Source organism: Onthophagus taurus, chromosome 6 (assembly GCF_036711975.1).
Source record: "Onthophagus taurus isolate NC chromosome 6, IU_Otau_3.0, whole genome shotgun sequence".
Taxonomy (NCBI): domain Eukaryota; kingdom Metazoa; phylum Arthropoda; class Insecta; order Coleoptera; family Scarabaeidae; genus Onthophagus; species Onthophagus taurus.
This window is the reverse complement of record NC_091971.1, coordinates 9,181,990-9,204,556: the sequence shown is the minus strand read 5'-3', so window position 1 is coordinate 9,204,556 and position 22,567 is coordinate 9,181,990. Positions and strand designations below refer to the sequence as shown.

Here is a 22,567-nt window from a genome sequence, read left to right as displayed (position 1 = left end):
TCCTTTATACTAGATTTTCTATCTATGAATTAACAATTAGATTTAACGACTGTACTGTAGTTTCTAAATACGATTTGGAAGAGAATCTGAACAATAGAACGTGGAACTATTAAAACGCGAGAGAGCGAATTTCGCTGTTGGGGACGTCCCCAGTTTTAATCAGAATCCGACGTAATGCCAGATTAAAGACAAGTATTTTCTCGGAAGTATTACCGCGCGGGTTTCATTTTCTGGAGCAGTTCTCACGTAACGCAAACAGAATAAAGTAAAAAGCGGTTTAAACTCGGTGGGTGGTACAGTTGGGGTCGACACGCGGTGGTGCCATTAAAGTATCAAAGAGCAGGTTTACGACTCCGACATATGCTAAACCGCTGTAAAACTAGTTTCCCTTACGGCTACCAGTTAGCGAACGTGCGCGCAAAGTTCCGAACGACATCGTTCGCCCAATTATCCGACCGACATTTCGTTGCTGCTCTAATTTCCTAAAATTATCAAATTTGATTGCTCCACAAGACCTATTTGACGACAACGCAATGTCCTGTTATTTGACAATGACGATTAAACGATAATTATGTGGAAGACATTAGTGTCCCGGCAGAGTTGTCTTTGTTTCGTATTTAGTTTCGTGTGGAAGTCATTAACTCAAATACCTCTCCAGCCAGGACGGAAATTTAAACCGACCACCAACCCTCATTTCAACTCAACACAAGAAACACACTATGGGAAAGACAAACTAGGTACTTTTAGTTGTCGAGTTAAGAAAACATTTACTACTTACTTACGGTCATTAGGAACACCACGTGGAATGTTTCGTTGTTGGATATTGCATCATGTATATAATGCACCTAATAAAACATAAATGTCATTTAAACTGACCTAAAAAATCTTATTTGACTTATATGGTATAACATTGACGAAGGTAGAAAGGTTTTTTTCTAAGTAAAAATCGCAGATTAAATTGAGTGTAAGAAATTGGCAGCAATCGTTTCTGGCGTCTGTGTAAACTCTGACAAATTGGTCGAAGTGTTGGGTAAAATTGGAAGCTGTGCGCGGAAAAGGCACTTTTAGAAGTTTTAGTTTTTATAGGGTAGAAGAGTAATTGATGATACTTCTAGGATATACGTAATCCTAAATAAATTCAACTATAAATATAGTTTCTTGAAAAATGTTTATCTTCATCGCAAGTTTTAAGGTAACCCATTTCGTGTCGTGATTAAAATTGTGTAGTTTAAAGCGATTCCCTGATTGTATTCAATTATAGTGTCTAAAGCAACGTAAAATAATAATCGCGACATTCATAGAACTTAATCTCTCGAAAGGGTGAGTAAGTATAAGTGCAAGAAGTTTGCCACAACACAATAAGCCGAGTACTGCAGCCGAGCCCATTAAAATGAAAGTAAATCTTGCTGTGTCGTTAAATTTGCAAGTGCAACACCGGCTGCGGACGCATTATCTCTCTACAAGATTCGAAGACTTCGCTAATTTTCCATTCTAGGTCGTCCTGCGGACCCAAGATAGCGGGTTTAACTTGCCTGCCGTTGCACGTCCAAAGTAGCTTCTCGTCCCAAAACTTCCTCGTCTACACGATGTTTATGAACCTACAATTTCACTTTACCTAAACTTAATAATCTTTGAAAGAAGTTCATTTTTTGTGTTAACACAAATTAAACGGAAAAAGAGTACCCGACGTAATGTGGTCTCTCGGTTCGGGAAACTCATTTGACTTTTAAATGCACACAGCGGCTTCACCGAAGATAAATCAAAAGTTGTGCAATTTGAATACAGTATTCGAGCCCCGCTAGTCCACTTCGGAAGCGAAGGCGTCTTTCGTCCTTCCTCCGACCAAAGTAAATACGGTGGAAATAAATGCCGGTGTCGCGATTCGGTCGCCTTTCGACGCACTTTTCCCTCGCGAGCGAAGATTTATTATTCTCGAACGTATACGGCCCTCCGTAATGCGACGGTATAAATTACAAAAAGCCGCGCGCGGAAAAGTTAGAAAGTCTCGCAGACTTGAACCACCAACTGAATCCATTTTCCAGATTGCATTTTACCAAACAACTTGTACTATACATAAATATTCATTTCGATTTAATTAGATTCGCGTTAACTAATTAAAAACAAGAGTGTTTTATTCTCACTATAAACAAAAAATACAATATGCGTATATCCTCTAATATTCGATGCATATCCACTTGAAAACATACATAATCCGTACATCGGCGTTTCGATAAAATTGAGCGCTCAAAGGGCCATAATAAATCGATTTAACGATACGCCATCAGCTTTTCCGTTCCTTTCTGTTCGACGTTCCCTATAAATGCAGACCGATTCAAATACAGAACCTGCGATACCTACATTCTAGTACTATACGTTTTTATCAGACTTTTAGATAACCTTTTACGTATTTCCGCTTGTGAATCGCTATCCTCGTCTTAGTATAGAGTTTATATCGGAGTTAACTTTTGACGAGGGTAACCCTTGCGATTAGAGGACCACAAGTTTATGTCCCTTTTAATGTTGTGGTTGATAATGTCACGTCATAATAAATAAATTTCAATTTTTTCTATCTAAAACGATTCCTTTTCAATAATAATTATTGGATGTATTGAACCAAGTTAATTAACCCTTAAATAGTTTGACCCTAATCCCATTGAATTTATCACAATTGGGATATTGGTCAATCTCATCTTATGCAATCTCCGCTGCAGGACACTACGATGTTATTTCCGTATCGATCATACCACCATCTGGCATTAATGCTAGTCTGTTCTGCAATTCATCAGAGTTCGGTTAATTGATGGACGTTGCAGATAAGTAAACGACTAAAGGACCCATTTTGGAATATCCATTCCCAATACACATCAATGTGCATTAATTAAAGCCAGCATTGTAGACACATTATTTCATCCCCATTATTAATTATTCTGTATGTGAGTCAATAAAAACTTGATTAAAGTGGAAAATATCGATTGAGATAAAAAATTGTTTGTTAAAGCTCTTTGATATAAGGTTTATATTGAACCGCTTGAATTTGTAATGAAAAAAAGTCGAGGGATAAAAATCGAGAAAAAGAAAAGAAAGAGGAGCGTGATTAAAACTCAATCGATCCAGCTCCTTAGTTTAATTTGATGTTGGGGAAAAGTTAAAAAGAACTCTGTTTTACTTAATTCCCTAAGGTTTTTTACCGAGTTGTAAACTTGTTTGATGTTGAATCTAGATTTAACTCAACCGACTTAATAAAGTCTTAATAAAAATGACATTGCAATAATAAATTTGTTTAAAGAAAAAAGTCAAATTTAATTCAACCTTAAGCGATAAATACGCACCATATATAACCATTTGAGCAATTAGTCCCGTCTACCCCGAAATTACTTCCAAGATTTATGAAGGAGCAACGTGGCACAGCAAAAAAAAATTACGTGCACCTTAAATTAAATTCCAGCAAAAATTGTTTCATGTTTGAATTATAATACTAAAAATATTTATCTTCTCAAATCGAATTAATTAAACATTTTTTAATAATACAAATATTAAAAAATCGAAATATTATTGTAAACGCTCTTAATTATTATAAAGTCAAAAGTAAACATCAAGAAAAACGGTTTTCAACGTCAATTTAGCGTTTAAATTAATATTCTTCGGATGTCGTCTAGGAAAAGAGCAGCCAGTCGAAAAGTAGTCGTCGCTACGTGGACAAAGTTTTAATCACGTCTTCCGGCCGCCAATCTTGGCAAAGCTTTAATTAAAACAGCCAATGTCGAGGGACGGAAACTTTACCCCCCGGTACCATTCAAATTTCATATTGTTTCAAACTGTCCACCCTTTTCTTTCAAGACAACGGACGATATAAAAACCATAATATTTTCTAATTGAAATCCTGATTATCTAAGGAAGTAAAATATCACTATAGACCTATTATAGTAAAGGGTATTGTTTCATTTTTCTGTCGTTTAATGTTACAAGTATAAATTTCCAGTAAAATTAAGAAAAAACAAATAAAGAAAAAATCATAGTTTCAAGGTAAAAGTGAAAAAAGTTGCCGTCATGCGCGTTTGTAGCAGCTAATGAATAGTCTTGTCTTGACTATAAAATTTCAAAGGAGCATCTCACACTGTTATTAGAATGCAGCAGCTGATTTCAAATTAAAACCCAAGGTGATGTACAGTACAGAAAATGTTAGAGAAAAATGTAGCAAAAAATCTCCCATCTCATGAAGTCTTTTTTTATTTAGTTCCACTCCATCGCAGATTCTCTCCATTATTAATCCCATTCAAAACCCAACAGACGGAAAACTTTCCATGGCATCTCTATTCCAGTACCGGTACTCATTGATAGAGGTTTTACGTTTTATTTTCGCATATTTAGAAAAACATCGGCAAACCACTCGAATTGCTCGTGTAGCTGCGATTTACCGAAATTGGCAATTGACAAGACGGAAGGCTTTCCATGGCAACTCTATTCCTGTATCGGTACTCATTCATAAAGGTTTTATGTTTTATTTTCGTATCTAGAAAAACATCGGCAAACCATTCAAATTGCTCGTCTAGCTGCGTTTTACCGAAATTGGCAATTGTCAAGACGAAAAGTTTTCCATGGCATCTAAATTCCAGTATCGGTACTCATTCATAAAGGTTTTATGTTTTATTTTCGTATCTAGAAAAACATCGGCAAACCATTCGAATTGCTCGTGTAGCTGCATTTTACCAAAATTCCTGTACCGGTACTCATTGATAGAGGCTTTCCATGGCATCTCTAGGGGCTGATTTATAGCAACATTGACTAGTTAGCAGACTCCGGTACATTAATGTGACACTCTCTGCAACATTGCCAAAATATGTATTTGATGGAAAAATTTAAATTATCATCAAGCTTGATTAATTAGATATAGATTAATTAAATAATTATTTATTTGCCTATTCTTATTTTTGCATTTCATTTTTGTGGTTTTATGTAATCACAATAACAAATACGAAAATAAATTTATTACGAACTTCATTAACAGATATCATAGCACACCGACAACCATAGAAAAAATATTATAAACTATTTTCATTACAAATTTATATGAAACCACGATGTTAAGACTTTATTTTCTTGTATTTTTACTACTTTAGAACAAAACATAGATAAACTAAAAGTTTGGAGTTATTACACATGTGCAATCGCATTGACCTCTGATAAAAGTGGATTCGTAACGTCTATATTTATAACATTGTTTTGTTGTGGTCTGCGCTCAGAGGAAATAGCAAAGATAAATAAAGCAATGTATTTAGAAACCTGAATAATTCGAGATGATACATATAGTATATAAAGTCTTTGAATGGCTATTTTATTTTAAATTTAATCATCGTATATAAATGATCTCCTCTAAGATATTCTAAACTTCCAAAGACAACGACCAATAACTTAGTCAAAATTATAGTTAGAAATTTAATGGTAATAAGAGAGAACTGGTAAGATACTAATTGCTTGAAAATGACGTAACTTTCCAGATTATGGGACAGATGTGATAAGAGCACTCTTCTATTAATCAAGGAAAACATAGTTCTCAACACTAAAGTTTATAATGTGGTGCATATATGACTAAAGAACTTATTAAAAGCATTTGGCTCGTTATACCATCACCATTGACTGCATTAGAATGCCCAGAACACCTCTAAAATATAATTTATTTAAATCGGGTAGAAAAGATTTATAAGTGGATAAAATCAATTATTCAATTATATATAATTCAAAATAAAACCATCAACAGCCAAAAACTGTTGATTACGTCAACCAAAATCGTAAGAACATCAAACTTATCTTGGAAATTTAAAGTTTTAATAGCTGGAAAAGAGCCCCTATATTCAAGTAGCCGAATTTCGTGTAGAGTTGCAATTTGTATTAAACAAGAAAGTTTTAAAGTGAAGCGGAAGAGAAAAAGGAAAATAAGAAAAGAAATAGAGCAGAAAATGAACAAAAATAATGTAATTGGATACAGATCTATTCAGCATAACATTTTAAAATTAATTAAACAAAGAATAAATTGAAGAAATCCCACCGCTGCAAAATGTGGGATTATTGAGTTAAAAGAATTAAACTTGCACAAAAAATATTAAAAAGTGACTAAAACAGCGATTCAATCTCTAAATTATATTTCGAATTTAATGCCAGTTTGAATCAAAAACGAATCTCTTTCACGTCGTCAGGTTTCCATTAGTAGTAGTGTTATATCGACATTGGATATCGATGTTTTAAAAATTTGCAGTGTTTACGAGTGTTTGATCAATGTTCAAAAGCAAAAAAAGAACTTAAATTTTCACGTTTAAACTCAAATAAGACGTTGTAGAATTCATAAGGATTCCTGTATTGCAATTAAAGTAGTTGCAAACTCTAACTACAAACTCATTAAATTTACGAACCGCTTTGTAAACAAAGAATTTTCTCAAATAATCTGTGAAGTTGGAGTGCCACAGTAAATGGTGTGGAAGATTTTGCGACGACAATTACATGTAAACCGTACCAACATTCTATTGCAGACTGACGCAGCACCTGCAATTCTTAACGCCGAACAGTTATTCTATGTATTCGGCGCTATTCCCGGGTACTAAAACTCTACGTTTATTTGTGATAATTAAAAAAAATTCGTCGAAGTTGAATGGCACTTATTACTGCAGTTATACTTGTTGGTGCTATTTCTACGTATTGACAATATTCATGTTCGTAAGTGAACTTCGACATCGCTGTGTTGGACGTGTTAGTACGGATAACCTCACTTTGTTCCCTTGGCCCCTAAGGCATCCGATTTAACGCTTCGTAACTACTTCCTTTAGAGGCATATTAAGGCCTTGCTGAAACATGCCTACAACTAAATACATCAGAAATCTTCGGGAATGCATCAATGCTAGTGATAACAATGGCAGGATACTACATCAAAATGTAGAATAAGGTTTCGTCTTGGCAACCTTGGCAGTATTAATATTAAAAAGAAATAATGAAGATTATTAATAAGTGGAAGAGGGTTCTTCGCAAGATGGGAATGCATGAACACCTCCATACCATAGGCCAAGGTTTTTATATAAGGGAGTGTCTAGGTTTATACGCAACCATACTGCGCAACAGTTTAGCATATAATTAACTACGGTGGGAAAACGGAACATTATTTAACTTAATTTTTGATATAAATTCACTTATCATAAAATAACTGACAGAAACTAAAGTACTAATTGATTTATGTTAATACTAGTGAAGACACTTCAACTCTCACTAAACAAAACACTCGGAACATCCACATGGTTTTGAGGTTGCGCGCGCAATCCGCCGGCACTTACGTCACGAAACACTCCCGCTCATGCCCGAAAGCCCACAAATTAAACTCAAAGCAGTGCAGTATAGGAACCAAGACAACCTCCTATATAAAAACCTTGACCATTGGCGCGATGAACGCACAATGAATGAGAGAGACAACTTAAACAGAGACAACTGAATTTACCACCAATAGCAGCAATACATTGCTTCCTAGCAATAATATAGCGTCAAATTTGGCGGGATACCGCTAGTGTCACTTCTGGTTATTTTGTGGTGTGGTCACACCGTATTGATCAGAATTCTCAGTAATGAGAGAACGACTAGAAAGAAGAACGTGTTTAAAAACTTAAAAATATTGACCGTCACATTCTGTGTTAATGAGTGTTTAAAAAAAATCCCACGCTAAGAAGTTATGTTATACACTTTTTCAATATTATCGAAGTAATTACATTATTTTACTTCATCATTCTTTTTTGTTATAAACATATAAGCTATACTACTTGTGAAATATAAATTTTTTAATTAATTTTAACTTTATTAAATACACAAACACAAATTTTTAATTAAAATAATAACAGGGTAATCTGGCAACTAAATAATAACAAATTACTCTATTTTTGACGGATTTTAATTTGTAATATAAAAATATTGGAAGATTACAACTCTCTCATTTTAACCAGTATAAAAACAAATATTAAATTAAATACACAACATAAAAAAATCTATTTCGATTAATCTAAAAAAATAACTTATACATCTTTGGCGATGGAATCATCCAAATACATCAACGTAACTAGTATATAACTAAAAAAGAACCTACTGTATTCAGTAGATATACATAATATTCACATAGTACTCAACATGAGTCATCTACAATTTATTAATTTAATAACATTTCGTCTTCATTTTGTTGATATTGACATAATGTGTTTTCTCACAGCCTCTTCTTCCTCTTTCTTTATAACGACGCGGACGTCTCGTAGTGAAAATTTATATCCTTTAATGTTTGATAGTACATTCCCGTTAACAATCAAGCTATTTCCAAAAATTGTTTTTGCACAACTCGTGCTACTTCGACGATTTCCAAATCTATACATATGATATTTATCCGGCGAAGATTTCGAATATGTGATTGGATAACTTTTAAATGGTATTGATGTTGGAGTGTCTGGTCTATTCAAAAACCTCTCGTTTCTTTCAATTCGCGTTAGCGGTCGGGCATCTATCGGTTTTCGCAAAAGTAATCCCAACTCAGAAGACCATGGCACATTAGATAAAATACTACTACGAAGGAACCTTGCGTTTTGGGTAACGTCGTTGTTGGTGGCGAAATTGGACGCCAAGTCCACGTGTTGCAAATTTAACGAGGACATAAATTTGTCTTTCATTGGAACTTGATAGAGTTTCCAAAGTAACACATCATCAACGTTAACTACACTTTTTTTAAGAATGTTAGGATGCGCTTTTAATATCGACTTGGACACGTGAACAACAGTCTCGTCCACTCCAAAATTCGATTTAACCGTAATTTTAACCGATGACTTTTTTTGACTTGGATGTAAAACGTCAATTAATTTAACAAAAACTGGTTTAATAACAAATTTTAATCCATCAGTTAATTTAACCACTGGTAACCAATCGCAAATATGTTTAGAAGATATGTTTTGTTGTATTTGAGAAACGTTTCTTATGGACTTACATAAGTCATCCGTCGTATGCTTTTCAGTTTTCGTCTCGTTTTCTTCTTGGTCCATTTCAACAAATACAACATCATTAAGAGTGTGCAAACATTCTTCGCGTTTCAACTGGTGTTCCTCCAAAAACCATTCAACCATTTGCAAATCGATCGGTTTCAAAAAATTTTTTTCGTAACTCCAAATCAACTCGACTACAAAAGTTTCCAAGCTTACTTGATCGAACTTGCGCAGAACGGAAGATTGTGAACGTACCAACTGAAGCCATTCGGTTTCGTTCATTACGTCAACCGGGCGTCGTCGTCGAACGCCTACCACAAAAATTGCGAACGTTGGAAATCGTCGTATCGAACATACGGGGGTCAAATAAACGAGGAATTATTCTTTTAAAACGTAAGCACAAGGTTTCACGTTACATTATAAATAAACACTCGGTGCACAACATCATCCGCGGGGTTACGATTTAGGTAAATGACCTCGCTCGTAGTAAACGGTCAAATCTTTACCAACTGACGTTCGAACAGTGTGCCACCTATGAATCAATAGTGGAGATACGACTGCGCAAACTCAAACTTTCTGTAATGTAATTGGTTGGTTGACTATATAATTTTATTTTTTATAACATAATTTTATAAAATAAAATAATAACTTTTTAATTATTAATTTATTTTTATACTTTTATGTATTATATTGTTTAATTTTGTATTAAACACGTGTCGTTAGTTTACTACGCGCATGCGTAAAAATTTTCAAACTCAAATCTTGAATCGATTTTATACAACAAGTATTTTATGATTAAATATTATTTAATTTAACATATTTAAGTTAATTATTATTTTAATATGTAAGTATTTTTAATATTTTAATATTTTTTCATAAATAACGTGAAGTTGGTTAAACAAAAAATCACTAGAAATGTCAATTTGACGTTTAAAATTGGTTATGTTCCGTTTTTGAATTGAAGATTAATTAATTTTTGTGATTAAATTAAGTCAGGTTCGAGACGAATAAGGGGAAAGATTTACAGGATATAAAAACACGTGGGAAAAGAAGTTGACTTTAAGAAAGACATACAACAAAATACATATTGTTGTTATGGAAGAAATGACCATTTTATTGATATATTTCTAAATGAAACATGGATATACCAAAACAGTTCTTGGGTTCGTGATTTAATGAAAATGATATAGAGGCAAATCCAAAAACACGAAAACAGGAAGAAAAGTATTTTAATATGTTGCGTTTTGGTTCTAAAAGCGGATTCTTATAAAGCTTTGATTTGTTGCTTGATGGAAAGATTGAGTGAGTACCGTGATTGCCACTAGACAATTAACAACACAATGACCAATGATAGGTGTCCTAGATAACTACGGTGCTGAAACCAACTAAAATCAGGAGCGACGTGACTTCCTACCGCCCAATAAGTTTACTTCCATTGCTTTCAAAAGTGTTCGAAAAGCTCTTATTGAAAAGAACCTTCAGAGCATCATAGTAAATAAAAAGTTAATTCCTAATTATCAATTTGGGTTTAGAAAACAGCATGGTACTATAAAACAAGTGCTCAGAGTAGTGAGATCAGCTAGAGATGCCCTAAAGGCCAAAAAAGCCAAAAAATATTAGTTACATGCTGGAGTTCCTCAAGGTAGTATTTTGGGGCCTAATCTATCGTATACCTTCTATACACAGCCGACATACCTACAACAAACAACACTGTAATTGCTACATACGCGGACGACACTGTAGTTATGGCTACTCATATATCTCCTGATATGGCATCCCAAAACCTACAATATCACCTATTGATGCTGGAAAAATGGCTTGAACAGTGGCAAGTAAAAATAAATCCACTCATATCACATTCACTCTAAAAAAGGGAATCTGTTCTACTGTTACATTAAATAATGCTTCATTTCCTATTCAAAATGAAGTCAAATACCTGGGACTTTACCTGGATCATCACCTGGAAAAACATATATGGACGAAACGGCTTCAACTAATACTGTTATACAAGAAAATGTACTGGTTTATGAATAGAAACTCATATAACTCAGCCTACACAATAAGTTGCTTATATATACTGCCATACTGAAACCTGTTTGGGAATACGGTATTCAATTATGGAGCACCGCTAGAAAATCAAACATTTTACAGCTGCAGCTATTTTAGTCTAAAGTTCATCGACAAATATGTAACGAACCTTGGCGCATTTGTTACATCAAGACATCAATATGCTTACTATAAAAGAAGTAATTGCCCAGCGAAGTCCCAAGTACCTGCAAATTTATCCAAACCGACTTGCAAAAAATCAGCTAATTTTTGTTGGCGTTTGGTTGAAGGCGCTATTTCCAGAAGTGCCTTCCTAGACTGTCTAGGTCGGCTGTCAAGATCTCCTATGATTTTTCAAACGATCCACATCTTATTGCAAGAACCCGCAATTGGCGTAGCCGTACTTTTTAGATCTTATTTCTAACATATCTGCGATGTATAAGATAAAGAGGAGCTGTGCAAACAATGTTTGTTTATAAACATTTTAAATCGTTTTAACAACATAGTAAGTGTAAATAGTGACGTAAATTCTCTCTTAAAAGCAAGTAAACTGTAAGAAGATTTTGCAATTGGAAAAACGTAATGAATGTATAAATTCCTTAGTCCTCGTTCAGGCGGCAATATGGTAATTAAGGAAAATAAAATTTGCATTGCATTTAAAGACACGGTGGCCAAACCCCCACGGGATCGGCGATAATTAAAGGAATTTCGAAAAAGCTCTAATGAAGCCCTAAATTAAGCTGTCACGTGCATTTTTTCTTTGTTATTTTTATCGGAAGAAATTGCCTCGGTTCATGAATATCAGCGAAAAGATTTTCTTGACGTAGCTAATTAACTTGAATACGCTTCGTAGCAAACCCAAAGCAAATTATTCCCGGTAATAAATCTACTTCTATACATATATCGGGACGTCACAATTTATGTTCGCGGAATCGTTCGTGTCCGGACAGGCGGCAGATGGGTCAGGCTGTATCTGTAATTAAAACGGAAAGTGACAACCGGGTGTAATGGAATTAAACTGTCGTAGTAATTGGAAGGAGGCTTACTAAACGTGTCAATTGATGACGGGGTAGGGAGAATAATTGGAGAATGTAACCCAATTTCATCGTATGGAGGGAGTCCAGTCCCAAATCTGAGTCAGCACCGTAACAACGTTGAAAATCAATTTATGCAATTTTGGACCGCGCGCGATTTTTGCACAGAATTCGTGTCTCAGCAATATGACCTATTTTAATTGAGCAATTTCAGTACTACCGAACGACATCGCTTTCCTACTCTAATTGTGCTAACGAGGCAAATTTCAAACGCACGTTACAACAGTAATCAATTGTTTGCTTAGTTAACAAAGAGAGTAATTGTTTATTTGCTGAAATAGATGCATATAGTATCTATACTCTATCTGAGATTTCATTAAGATTATGATTGATCTAATCGTAAATAGAATCAAAACTCTTTCGATTAAGTAAAGTGTTTGGATATAAAATTGTTTACTGAAACTTTTTCCTTGGTTTTGTTTGTCAATAAATTCTACGAATAGGCGGTGGTCATTTAATACACCGTTGAGTTGAATGTTTAAATTAAAGCGCACGCACGCGAGCGATTGTAGATAATACACGGTTGCAGATTGGAAAATATTGCCTTTCCTCCATGAATTTTAAGTTGGCATGAAAATGAATCTGCATTTTAATTAACTTTTCGGCGAGCCGCATCAAGCCGTCCGGCTTCCGTTTATTTCCCGCAGTATTCCAGTAGTAGTTGTATTCATTTTATACCTTTTGCCTACAGGAGAAATATTAAATGTCACGCTACCTTTTAAAATAACGGCCGGTCCTCGCTAATTAGGTAGTTTGCATGGAACCAAACCGTTATGAACCCGGCGATTATTCCTCAAAAGCAGCGAAAAAGTCCGGAGTAAAGGAAACTAAGGGCGTCTACACATATAGGAGGATTGACGTTTGGAAGCTCGGACCGCGGACTCGGAAGTTATTCAATAAGCCTGGGGAAATGTACGTAAGGAACGTGCCACAAGTTGAAAAGTCCGCGGGATGGAAAGCCGCGTACCTCGAAAACCCATTTTACCCACACACGATCAATATATCGAGGAGGATGAAAAAAGTGACGGCGCCGAGTGACCGATGGAATTTCTTTCAAGGTTATAAACTGTGTGCCAGGAAATGCCGATACTTTTCCCATGGAAAATAACTTGGACTTTTATCATTTATGTACTGGAGGGGATATATTGCCCTGGGGATGGGTTGAGATAAAACTTTCAAGCTTTATATTAAATTGGGTTAGCGTATATTGCATGCTGACTAAACTATTTACTTTTAAGAGAAAATTTTACAATTTTGATGTAATTCTCAATTTTCTAATATTTTTCTAGGAAATTATTAATCTTTTGCCATCTTGCTAGGTGTGCGGCTAAATGTTTCTAGTTCTCAATCTAGTATTAGTTCTCTCCGTCAAAAAGTTTGCAAACTGCAAAATAAGTTATTGGTGCATTTAATATCAGAATGTTCCTTGATGATGGAACCTAATGTTTTAAGAACTCATTATTTGGACCAAACAAATTCATGAGAGCTTTGGCCTAATGACCTCAGGAAATAACCTCATTGAGAAATGGACAAATTTAACGAAGATTATCATAAATATTAACACAACTGACGAACCAGGAGTTTCAGAGTAATTGTTACAACCCTTAACTCACTCCAAGAATGGAGGAGATAACACCTTAGAAGAGTACATGATTTCTAAGAAAACCTTTAAATGCATGGCACCAAATTTTAATAATAGTAAAGATTGCACTATGATGATGAATATCAAGGTTTAAAAAACTTAATGTCAAATAATATTTTTTTAGATATCGATTTGAAATTCGATATTCAAAGTAGCATTAGAAGAAAACTATTTTAAGGTTAGCTTTGTCGTTGTTCGACAACGGGTTGGAACAAATGGATGAGATCGGGGTAGAAAGAAAACTTTGTCGATTTTCGACGCTCTTTCGTATCAGTTTCTTTTATTGGAACGCAAACACGCGACGAGAACTAACTTTTTCCCAACCGAGGAGTCGCGACGAACCGAACTGTGTTCGGAGAACTTTGAGAGCGGTTTTAGAGCGTGTCTTCGGTTTTCCAGACAAATGCCGTTACATTTAACTTTTAAGTCGAGGGGGGTTAATATTTTCGCCTTAAACCCAACGACGCCGAGGAGGAAAGAGAACCGCCTCGTCGTCTAATCGCAAAGTAGTGGATTTAACTCCGCAATTGCATTATGGTGCGCCATCGCTCGGCAGAGCAACCGAAGGAATTTCTCGCCCTCTCTGACTAATGCATTAACCCGGAGAGAAATTACTGCCGGAAAACCGTATGAAATCGTAACTTTACTCTCAAAATCTAATTAAAATGGAGCGAAATTATGTTACAATTGATAATTTAATTGGAATAGTAGTTAAAAATACAGTAAAACCTAGATATAACGGACTAATAGGGAGAAGATAGTGTTCGAAGGCCCGTTCGTGACGTAGAATTAACGCTGAACCTCCTGGTACTGCATATTGAAATTAAAAAAAAATCTTTTATTTAGCTTTGTTTATGTGTTACTAACAGTGTACAAATTGATGGATTGACCCATTCATCAATGTCACTCTGGTCAAATTACACGTTTACATCTATATTTTTTAAACATTTTTAGTTAATTAGTAAAATATTCTCACCCAATGTTTATTGATTAATTTAATTCATTTTTTTTTTCAAAACCTTTCAATTGACGTAAATCACCCAATTCTTTTTGGCAGTAAACGTGACAACACAATAATGCTTTCGAAAGATCAACTTTATTTTCGGGCAAATTGAATAGGTTTTTCATGTGTACGCGTGTCCGGCCGATTTGCGTTGTGTTTCGCTGTCGCACAATTGAAAAGCGGGCGAAAATTTAACCAGCTTTCCGTCGGGAATTGCACGAGTTCTAGTTCCAATAATTCACAATATACCAAAACCCGTGCTCCTCGCTCCTAATACAATCGCAATGCTTTCACAATAACATTTGCCATCGAAATGTACTCCCGAATTTACACCAATTTGGGATTTTTATTCGCAATCTATCGTAAACGAATTAAAAATACAATCGACTTTGATCATAAAATCTATAAAATGTGTATTTTTGTAAAGGATAAAATTGGTCTTTAAAGGGCAAGCATAAATACTTTGGGGATAAATAAATATTTCATCGTAAATTTTATTCTTAACAATATTGCTCTCTTGCACTTTTGCTTCTAGATACATAGATATCGAGAAAAATACGAAAATATGAAAATTTGACGAATTTCGTTATTTTACAAGTTGATGGTAACACTTTGGAAACGGAACATATTACAAAAAAACTTTTAGAACAAAAGCTATTGCAAATTTTATTGTTAACAATATTGCTCTCTTGTACTTTTACTCTCAGATACGTAGAAAGCGAGAAAAATACGAAAATATGAAAATTTGATGAATTTCGTTATTTTATAAGTTAATGGTAACATTTTGGAAACAGTTTATATTACAAAAAAACTTTAAGAACAAAAGCTGTAGCAAATTTTATTCTTAACAGTATTGCTCTCTCACACTTTTACTCTCAGATACGTAGAGAGCGAGAAAAATACGAAAATATGAAAATTTGATGAATTTCGTTATTTTAGAAGTTAATGGTAACACTTTAGAAACTGAACATATGACAAAAAAGCTTTTAGAACAAAAGCTCTAGCAAATTTTATTCTTAACAATATTGCTCTCTTACACTTTTACTCTCAGATACATAGATATCGAGAAAAATACAAAAATATGAAAATTTAATGTTTTTCGTTATTTTACAAGTTAATGGTAACATTTTGGAAACGGATCATATTACAAAAAAACTTTCGGGACAAAAGCTGTAGCAAATTTTATTCTTAACAATATTGCTCTCTTGCACTTTTGCTCTCAGATACATAGATATCGAGAAAAATACAAAAATATGAAAACTTGAAGAATTTCGTTATTTTACAAGTTAATGATAACATTTTGGAAACGGATCATATTACAAAAAAATTTTTAGAACAAAGGCTGTAACAAATTTTATTCTTAACAATATTGCTCTCTTACACTTTTGCTCCCAGATACATAGATATTGAGAAAAGTACGAAAATGTGAAACTTTGATGAATTTCGATATTTTGCAAGTTAATGATAACACCTGAGAAACGGATGATATTACAAAAAAACTTTTAGAACAAAAGCTGTAGCAAATTTTATTCTTAACAATATTGCTCTCTTGCACTTTTACTCTCAGATACGTAGAAAGCCAGAAAAATACAAAAATATGAAAATTTGATGAATTTCGTTATTTTACAAGTTAATGGTAACGCTTTGGAAATGGATCATATTACAAAAAAACTTTTAGAACAAAAACTGTGGCAAATAGTATTCTTAGCAATATTGCTCTCTTGCAGTTTTACTCTCAGATACATAAATATCGAGGAAAATATAAAAATTTAATGAATTTTGTTATTTTACAAGTTAATGGTAACATTTTGGAAACGAATCATATTACAAAAAAACTTTCGGGACAAAAGTTGTAGCAAATTTTATTCTTAACAATATTGCTTTCTTGCACTTTTGCTCTCGGATACATAGATATCGAGAAAAATATGTAAACGATTTTTAACATCGTAAACGAATTAAAAATATAATCGATTTTGGATCATAAAATCTCTATTTTTGTAAAGGTTAGGATTTGTAAAGATGTTTTGATTTATACCACAACTTTAACGTAATGTAGGTAGGGAAAGCATAAATACTTTTGGGATAAACAAATATTTCATCGTACAACGTGGAAACGGTTTCACCGTTTTCAAGCGAGTCCGGTTGTTTGCCAACTAAAAATTTAATACTATAATAACAAATCTGTCAACACACCCATGTTGTTTACTCAAATACATTTATTTACTTTTCTATTTAATATTGTAAACTCTCCTTTACTTCTTGATTTAACGTGATTCAACACTTATTTTTCTTATTTTTGCCTTATTTTCTGATAAAAATCGAAACCAGCAAAGTTTTGCCAATTACCATGTTGAAATCGGGTTTAGATCTATTAAATTGCGGTTGGTTCAGGTTGGTACAGAACGATTTCGTTAAGCAAAAGTAGGACTAGATCTAGAAAAGTCAATAGGAAACTCCGTAATGAATCGTATCGCACAAATCAAGTGAACCGAACCGAATTTGGGAATCAATCCGGCTCAAGTGCCGTATCACGGACAAGATTTTTCCGCTGTCCGATCGGATCGACACAAAAGGACCTTTCCTCTCATTCTGATAGCCAGCGGAAGGGAAATAAATCCCTTCGGTTGAATAAAAAAAGGTTTTCACTGCTTTCGTATTTTAACATCCGATCAATTAATTTAATTTCCCAAATCATTCTGATTTTTAACATTTTCTTTGTTCACAGTTTTGGGCAGCTTACGTTCCGTGTGATTCTCAATTTAAAGACGCCGTTCAATTAACATTGGAACAAATCGATGTTATTAGAAGACTTACAGAAATGTACAATCCATCGTTAACTTTATGTACTTCGTCACAAGGTAAGTTATTTATCGCAATAAATAGATTATGTTTAAAAGAATAATTTTACCAATATTTTTTATTACATTTTTATTTATTCATTTATTTATTTATGGGTATTGAATTCATTAAAATGTTTTTCACAAAATTGTTATGTAATTTTATTGACACAAAATTTTCACCAATATTTTTTATTACATTTTTATTTATTCATTTATTTATTTATAGGTGTTGAATTCATTAAAATGTTTTTGTTTGAAATGGTTATCTAAAAACTACGTGCTACTCATAATGTTAAAAAAATTTACAACGCGTGGAAATTTTAGACGAGCGACTGAGTACCTTTTGTCGACGGGCGACCTTTCTGCCAAGCCCTAGTTATTTATGTCGCATCGTATACTCCCCAGGACAACCGAGAATTTTTGTGCTTTAAATTGTTTACGACGTTATGATTAAATTTCGGATGGGAATCTTCCGTAATGTCACCTCTAATTTATTGTCAACACGTTAAAGCCAGGGGTATTGCTTAACATATTATTTTGTATTATTAATGTCGACAATATTAAACATTTTATGAGTTCGATAAGAGGTAATTATTGAAAATTTAAAAATTCTAAGAGTGGTATAAACTTTTGGCAAGAATTAGCAACATTTAATCAATTTTATTTGTTATTATTAGTTCTCGTAATGGTAATATGCGGGAAACGGATCATATTACGAAAAAACTTTTGGAACGAAAGCTATAGCAAATTTTATTCTTAATAATATTGCTCTCTTGCACTTTTGCTGTCAGATGCGGAGATATCGAGAAAAATACGAAAATTGGATGAATTTCGTTATTTTGCAAGTTAATTACTACTCGAGAAATGAATGATATTACAAAAAGCTTTCATAACGAAAGTTGTGGCAAATTTAATTCTTAATAATATTGCTCTCTTACACTTTTGCTCTCAGATACATAGATATCGAGAAAAATACGAAAATGTGAAAATTTGATGAATTTCGTTATTTTACAAGTTATGGTAACATTTTGGAAACGGATAATATTACAAAAAAATTTTTAGAACAAAAGATGTTGCAAATTTAATTTTTAATAATATTGCTCTCTTACACTTTTGCTCTCAGATACATAGATATCGAGGAAAATACAAAAATATGAAAACTTGAAGAATTTCGTTATTTTACAAGTTAATGGTAACATTTTGGAAACGGATAATATTACAAAAAAAATTTTAGAACAAAAGATGTTGCAAATTTAATTCTTAATAATATTGCTCTCTTACACTTTTGCTTCCAGATACATAGATATTGAGAAAAGTACGAAAATGTGAAACTTTGATGAATTTCGATATTTTGCAAGTTAATGATAACACCTGAGAAACGGATGATATTACAAAAAAACTTTTAGAACAAAAGCTGTTGCAAATTTAATTCTTAACAATATTGCTCTCTCGCATTTTTCCTCTCAGATAAATAGATACCGAGAAAAATACGAAAAAACGAAAATTTGATGAATTTCGTTATTTTACAAGTTATGGTAACATTTTGGAAACGGAACATATTACAAAAAAACTTTTAGAACAAAAGCTGTGGCAAATTTTATTCTTAACAATATTGCTCTCTTGCACTTTTACTCTCAGATACGTAGAAAGCGAGAAAAATACGAAAATATGAAAATTTGATGAATTTCGTTATTTTACAAGTTAATGGTAACATTTTGGAAACAATTCATATTACAAAAAATTTTTTAGAACAAAAGCTGTAGCAAATTTTATTCTTAACAATGTTGCTCTCTTACATTTTTGCTCTCAGAAACATAGATATGTAGAAAAATACGAGAATGTAAAACTTTGATGAATTTCGATATTTTGCAAGTTAATGGTAACACCTGAGAAACGGATGATATTACAAAAAAACGTTTAGAACAAAAGCTGTTGTATGTAATTCTTAACAATATTGCTCTCTCGCATTTTTCCTCTCAGATAGATAGATACCGAGAAAAATACGAAAAAACAAAAATTTGATGAATTTCGTTATTTTACAAGTTATGGTAACATTTTGGAAACGGATAATATTATCAAAAAATTTTTAGAACAAAAGGTGTAGCAAATTTTATTCTTAACAATGTTGCTCTCTTACATTTTTGCTCTCAGAAACATAGATATGGAGAAAAATATGAAAATTTGATGAATTTCGTTATTTTACAAGTTAATGGTAACATTTTGGAAACGGATCATATTACAAAAAAACTTTCGAGACAAAAGCTGTTGCAAATTTAATTCTTAACAATATTGCTCTCTTGCATTTTTCCTCTCCTGTAAATAGATACCGAGAAAAATACGAAAATACGAAAATTTGATGAATTTCGTTATTTTACAAGTTATGGTAACATTTTGGAAACAGATAATATTATAAAAAAAATTTTAGAACAAAAGGTGTAGCAAATTTTATTCTTAACAATGTTGCTCTCTTGCACTTTTGCTTTCAGATACATAGGTATCAAGAAAAATACGAAAAAATGAAAATTTGATCCATGTAGTTATTACACCTATCGCGAGTTACTTCCGGACGAACCATGTAGTAAAGCGCCTCACACAGTATCTGTAAATTTAGTAAGGATGAAATTGAGGATGAATCGGTACAATTCATACAAATTAGGAATAAAGCAAGTGAGTTGGTTCGTAAAGAAATCTATCGTGCCAAAAAAAGTGTATGTTCTATATTGGATCCTTTTAGACTTTTTATATCTGACAATATCGCAAATATTATTGTAAAGTAAACAAATAAACGAGTTAGAGACGACAATGAAAAACAACAAAATACAGAAAACCCGATCAGAATGATATGGGCTGAAGTCGATGCCATAAAAATGTTTAAATTTACAGTTATTATTGTTCTTACTGGATTGAAGTTAAGGAACCGTAATAGTTCTGCTATTGTTTTAGAAAACAAAACAGCTATTGGTTTACATAACCATAACGTTCCAGCATATTCCAGTGATGCAAAGACATTCTGCCATCAACTAAATTAATATCTAAAAAGCAAGTCTCATCATAAAATGTGCCATCCATTTGTAAAAACAACTCTTGGCTCATACTGTGCTAACGAAGCATGCACGATCTTACACACAACCAATACTAAACGTAATCAAAGTCATGTTATTATATGATAAGCCTCTTCTTAACTAATTCCAAAGATGTTTAAATACGAATCAGAACGTTCGAAGTACACTTTTGCTAAAACATTCTGCCTTAAAACAATATATCGTTTAAAAAGCAACTCATATCGCTGGTCTGTTCGTGATGAAGATGCGAAATCCACCATGGTCCACAACAAAATCCTTATACTTCAATATTAATACTCGCCTTTTTCATTAAATGAAATAATCCAAAATTTTATCAAGATCACGTATCCAAAATAATAAACTTAATTTTTGTAATATAAACGAATTCCCACACCGAAACAAAACTTAATTATTTCTTGTCGGTATCCCTGCAGACGTAGACGTGTGGAAACACTGCGATGACGATGAAGTGAACGCCACGAGGAGAAAACTAAATTGCTTCCTCTAATTTCCAGATATACGGACGGCGTACGAGAAAAACCAATTGTGTTCATTAATTGGCGTCGAAGGGGGACACTCTCTAGCCGGAAGTTTGGCCGTTTTACGAACGTTATATCACGTTGGGGTGCGATACCTAACGTTGACGTCAACATGTAACACCCCCTGGTAAGCTCATCTTAAGTCCATTATACCGTGTAGTTTCGGTTCTTGTTAAATAGTATTTTCATTATAGGGCTGACTGTTCCTATGCTGACATGCCCGGACGAAAACCAGAACACGGAGGGCTAACAAACTTTGGAAAGGTAAATTAATGTTGTAAATAAATTAATTACGACTAAACTAATTTTATCGTATAAATTTAAACGAAAATTTTTAAAGAGGTGGACGTTTTTCATTTTGAAACTACCTTTTTAGTGGGACGAAACTAATTGGCTTTCGCACAATTGAATGCTGCAACTGAGGGTGGTGGTGCGCGTCGGTCGACGTCTTGTCACCGCGAACAAAGCTCCGGCGACGCCGTTATTAAAAATAATTGGCCCACCGGGAACTTCCCCCTTTTGAAAATTATGCAAATCTTTCGGTTATTAATTTCGCGAAACAATGCGAAGAAACAAAAGCTCAGATTCCGGAAGGATTAGCGGCAATTTCGAGATTTCCCCGAGCAATAACTGTCCCATGGAAAGAGACAGGAAAAGTCTTCTTTTCTAATTTTAATTATTAAACCAAAATTGTGATCAAACTTGGGTAGTTGAAATAAATTAAGTGGAAAAGCAGGTAAATCCATAAAGTTTTTCAGATTGATGACGACAGTTAACGAACGCCAGATGAAATAAGTCTCTTAATTTAGAGTCCTAAACCGCGAAATGCAGTCATAAAATCCGGTACTCGGATCGACGGAAATGATAATTGGCTAAATTTACTATAAACGTCGAGCTTTTTATCGTTCGGCCCATTAATTTCCGGACTAAACTGTGCGGCTGCTGTTCTGGTTAGTGAAGGGGGTATTTCTGTCGTTCTTTTGCCGCATTGTCATGACTGTCACGTCGTTTCGTTCCCCTTATTTCGCCTTTTTCCGGATATTAAATTAATACCGGCGACAGCGGACACGAAAAGAAATCAATTTTTATTACTTACAGTTCTTAACAAAAAAAAATCTCGATTTTTATAGAGGAAAAGTTTTATCAATAAGGTTGTTGCAAAAACAATAATGTGATATATGGGTCAAAAGAAATTACATTGTGAAAACAGTATTCGTAATCCATCAGTGGTCCGCGTCAGAAGGTCATCATCGATGATGACGGGTGCAAATGAACGATGTCACGGCGAGGCGACGGGTTGTAATCAAGATTAATAACAGCAAAGGTTTCCTAGTGATTTATTATCAACGCCAAACAG

The 22,567-nt window shown here is 33.7% G+C and overlaps 1 protein-coding gene and 1 long non-coding RNA gene across 3 annotated transcripts in view; both read left to right on the top strand.

Moving 5' to 3' along the window:
• LOC111427891 (uncharacterized) overlaps positions 1–22,567 on the top strand; it is a 128,203-nt gene that overhangs the window by 101,660 nt on the left and 3,976 nt on the right. For both annotated transcript variants that reach the window (XM_023063249.2, XM_071196352.1), the window contains exons 6-8: positions 17,495–17,627; positions 21,187–21,337; positions 21,405–21,474. In XM_023063249.2, the coding sequence (XP_022919017.1) occupies positions 17,495–17,627; positions 21,187–21,337; positions 21,405–21,474 (354 nt within the window). The remainder of the gene's footprint in view (positions 1–17,494; positions 17,628–21,186; positions 21,338–21,404; positions 21,475–22,567) is intronic.
• LOC111427892 (uncharacterized) lies at positions 5,223–6,379 on the top strand. The gene is made up of 2 exons (XR_002708009.2): positions 5,223–5,439; positions 5,496–6,379. It is a non-coding gene; the product is annotated as an uncharacterized lncRNA (long non-coding RNA).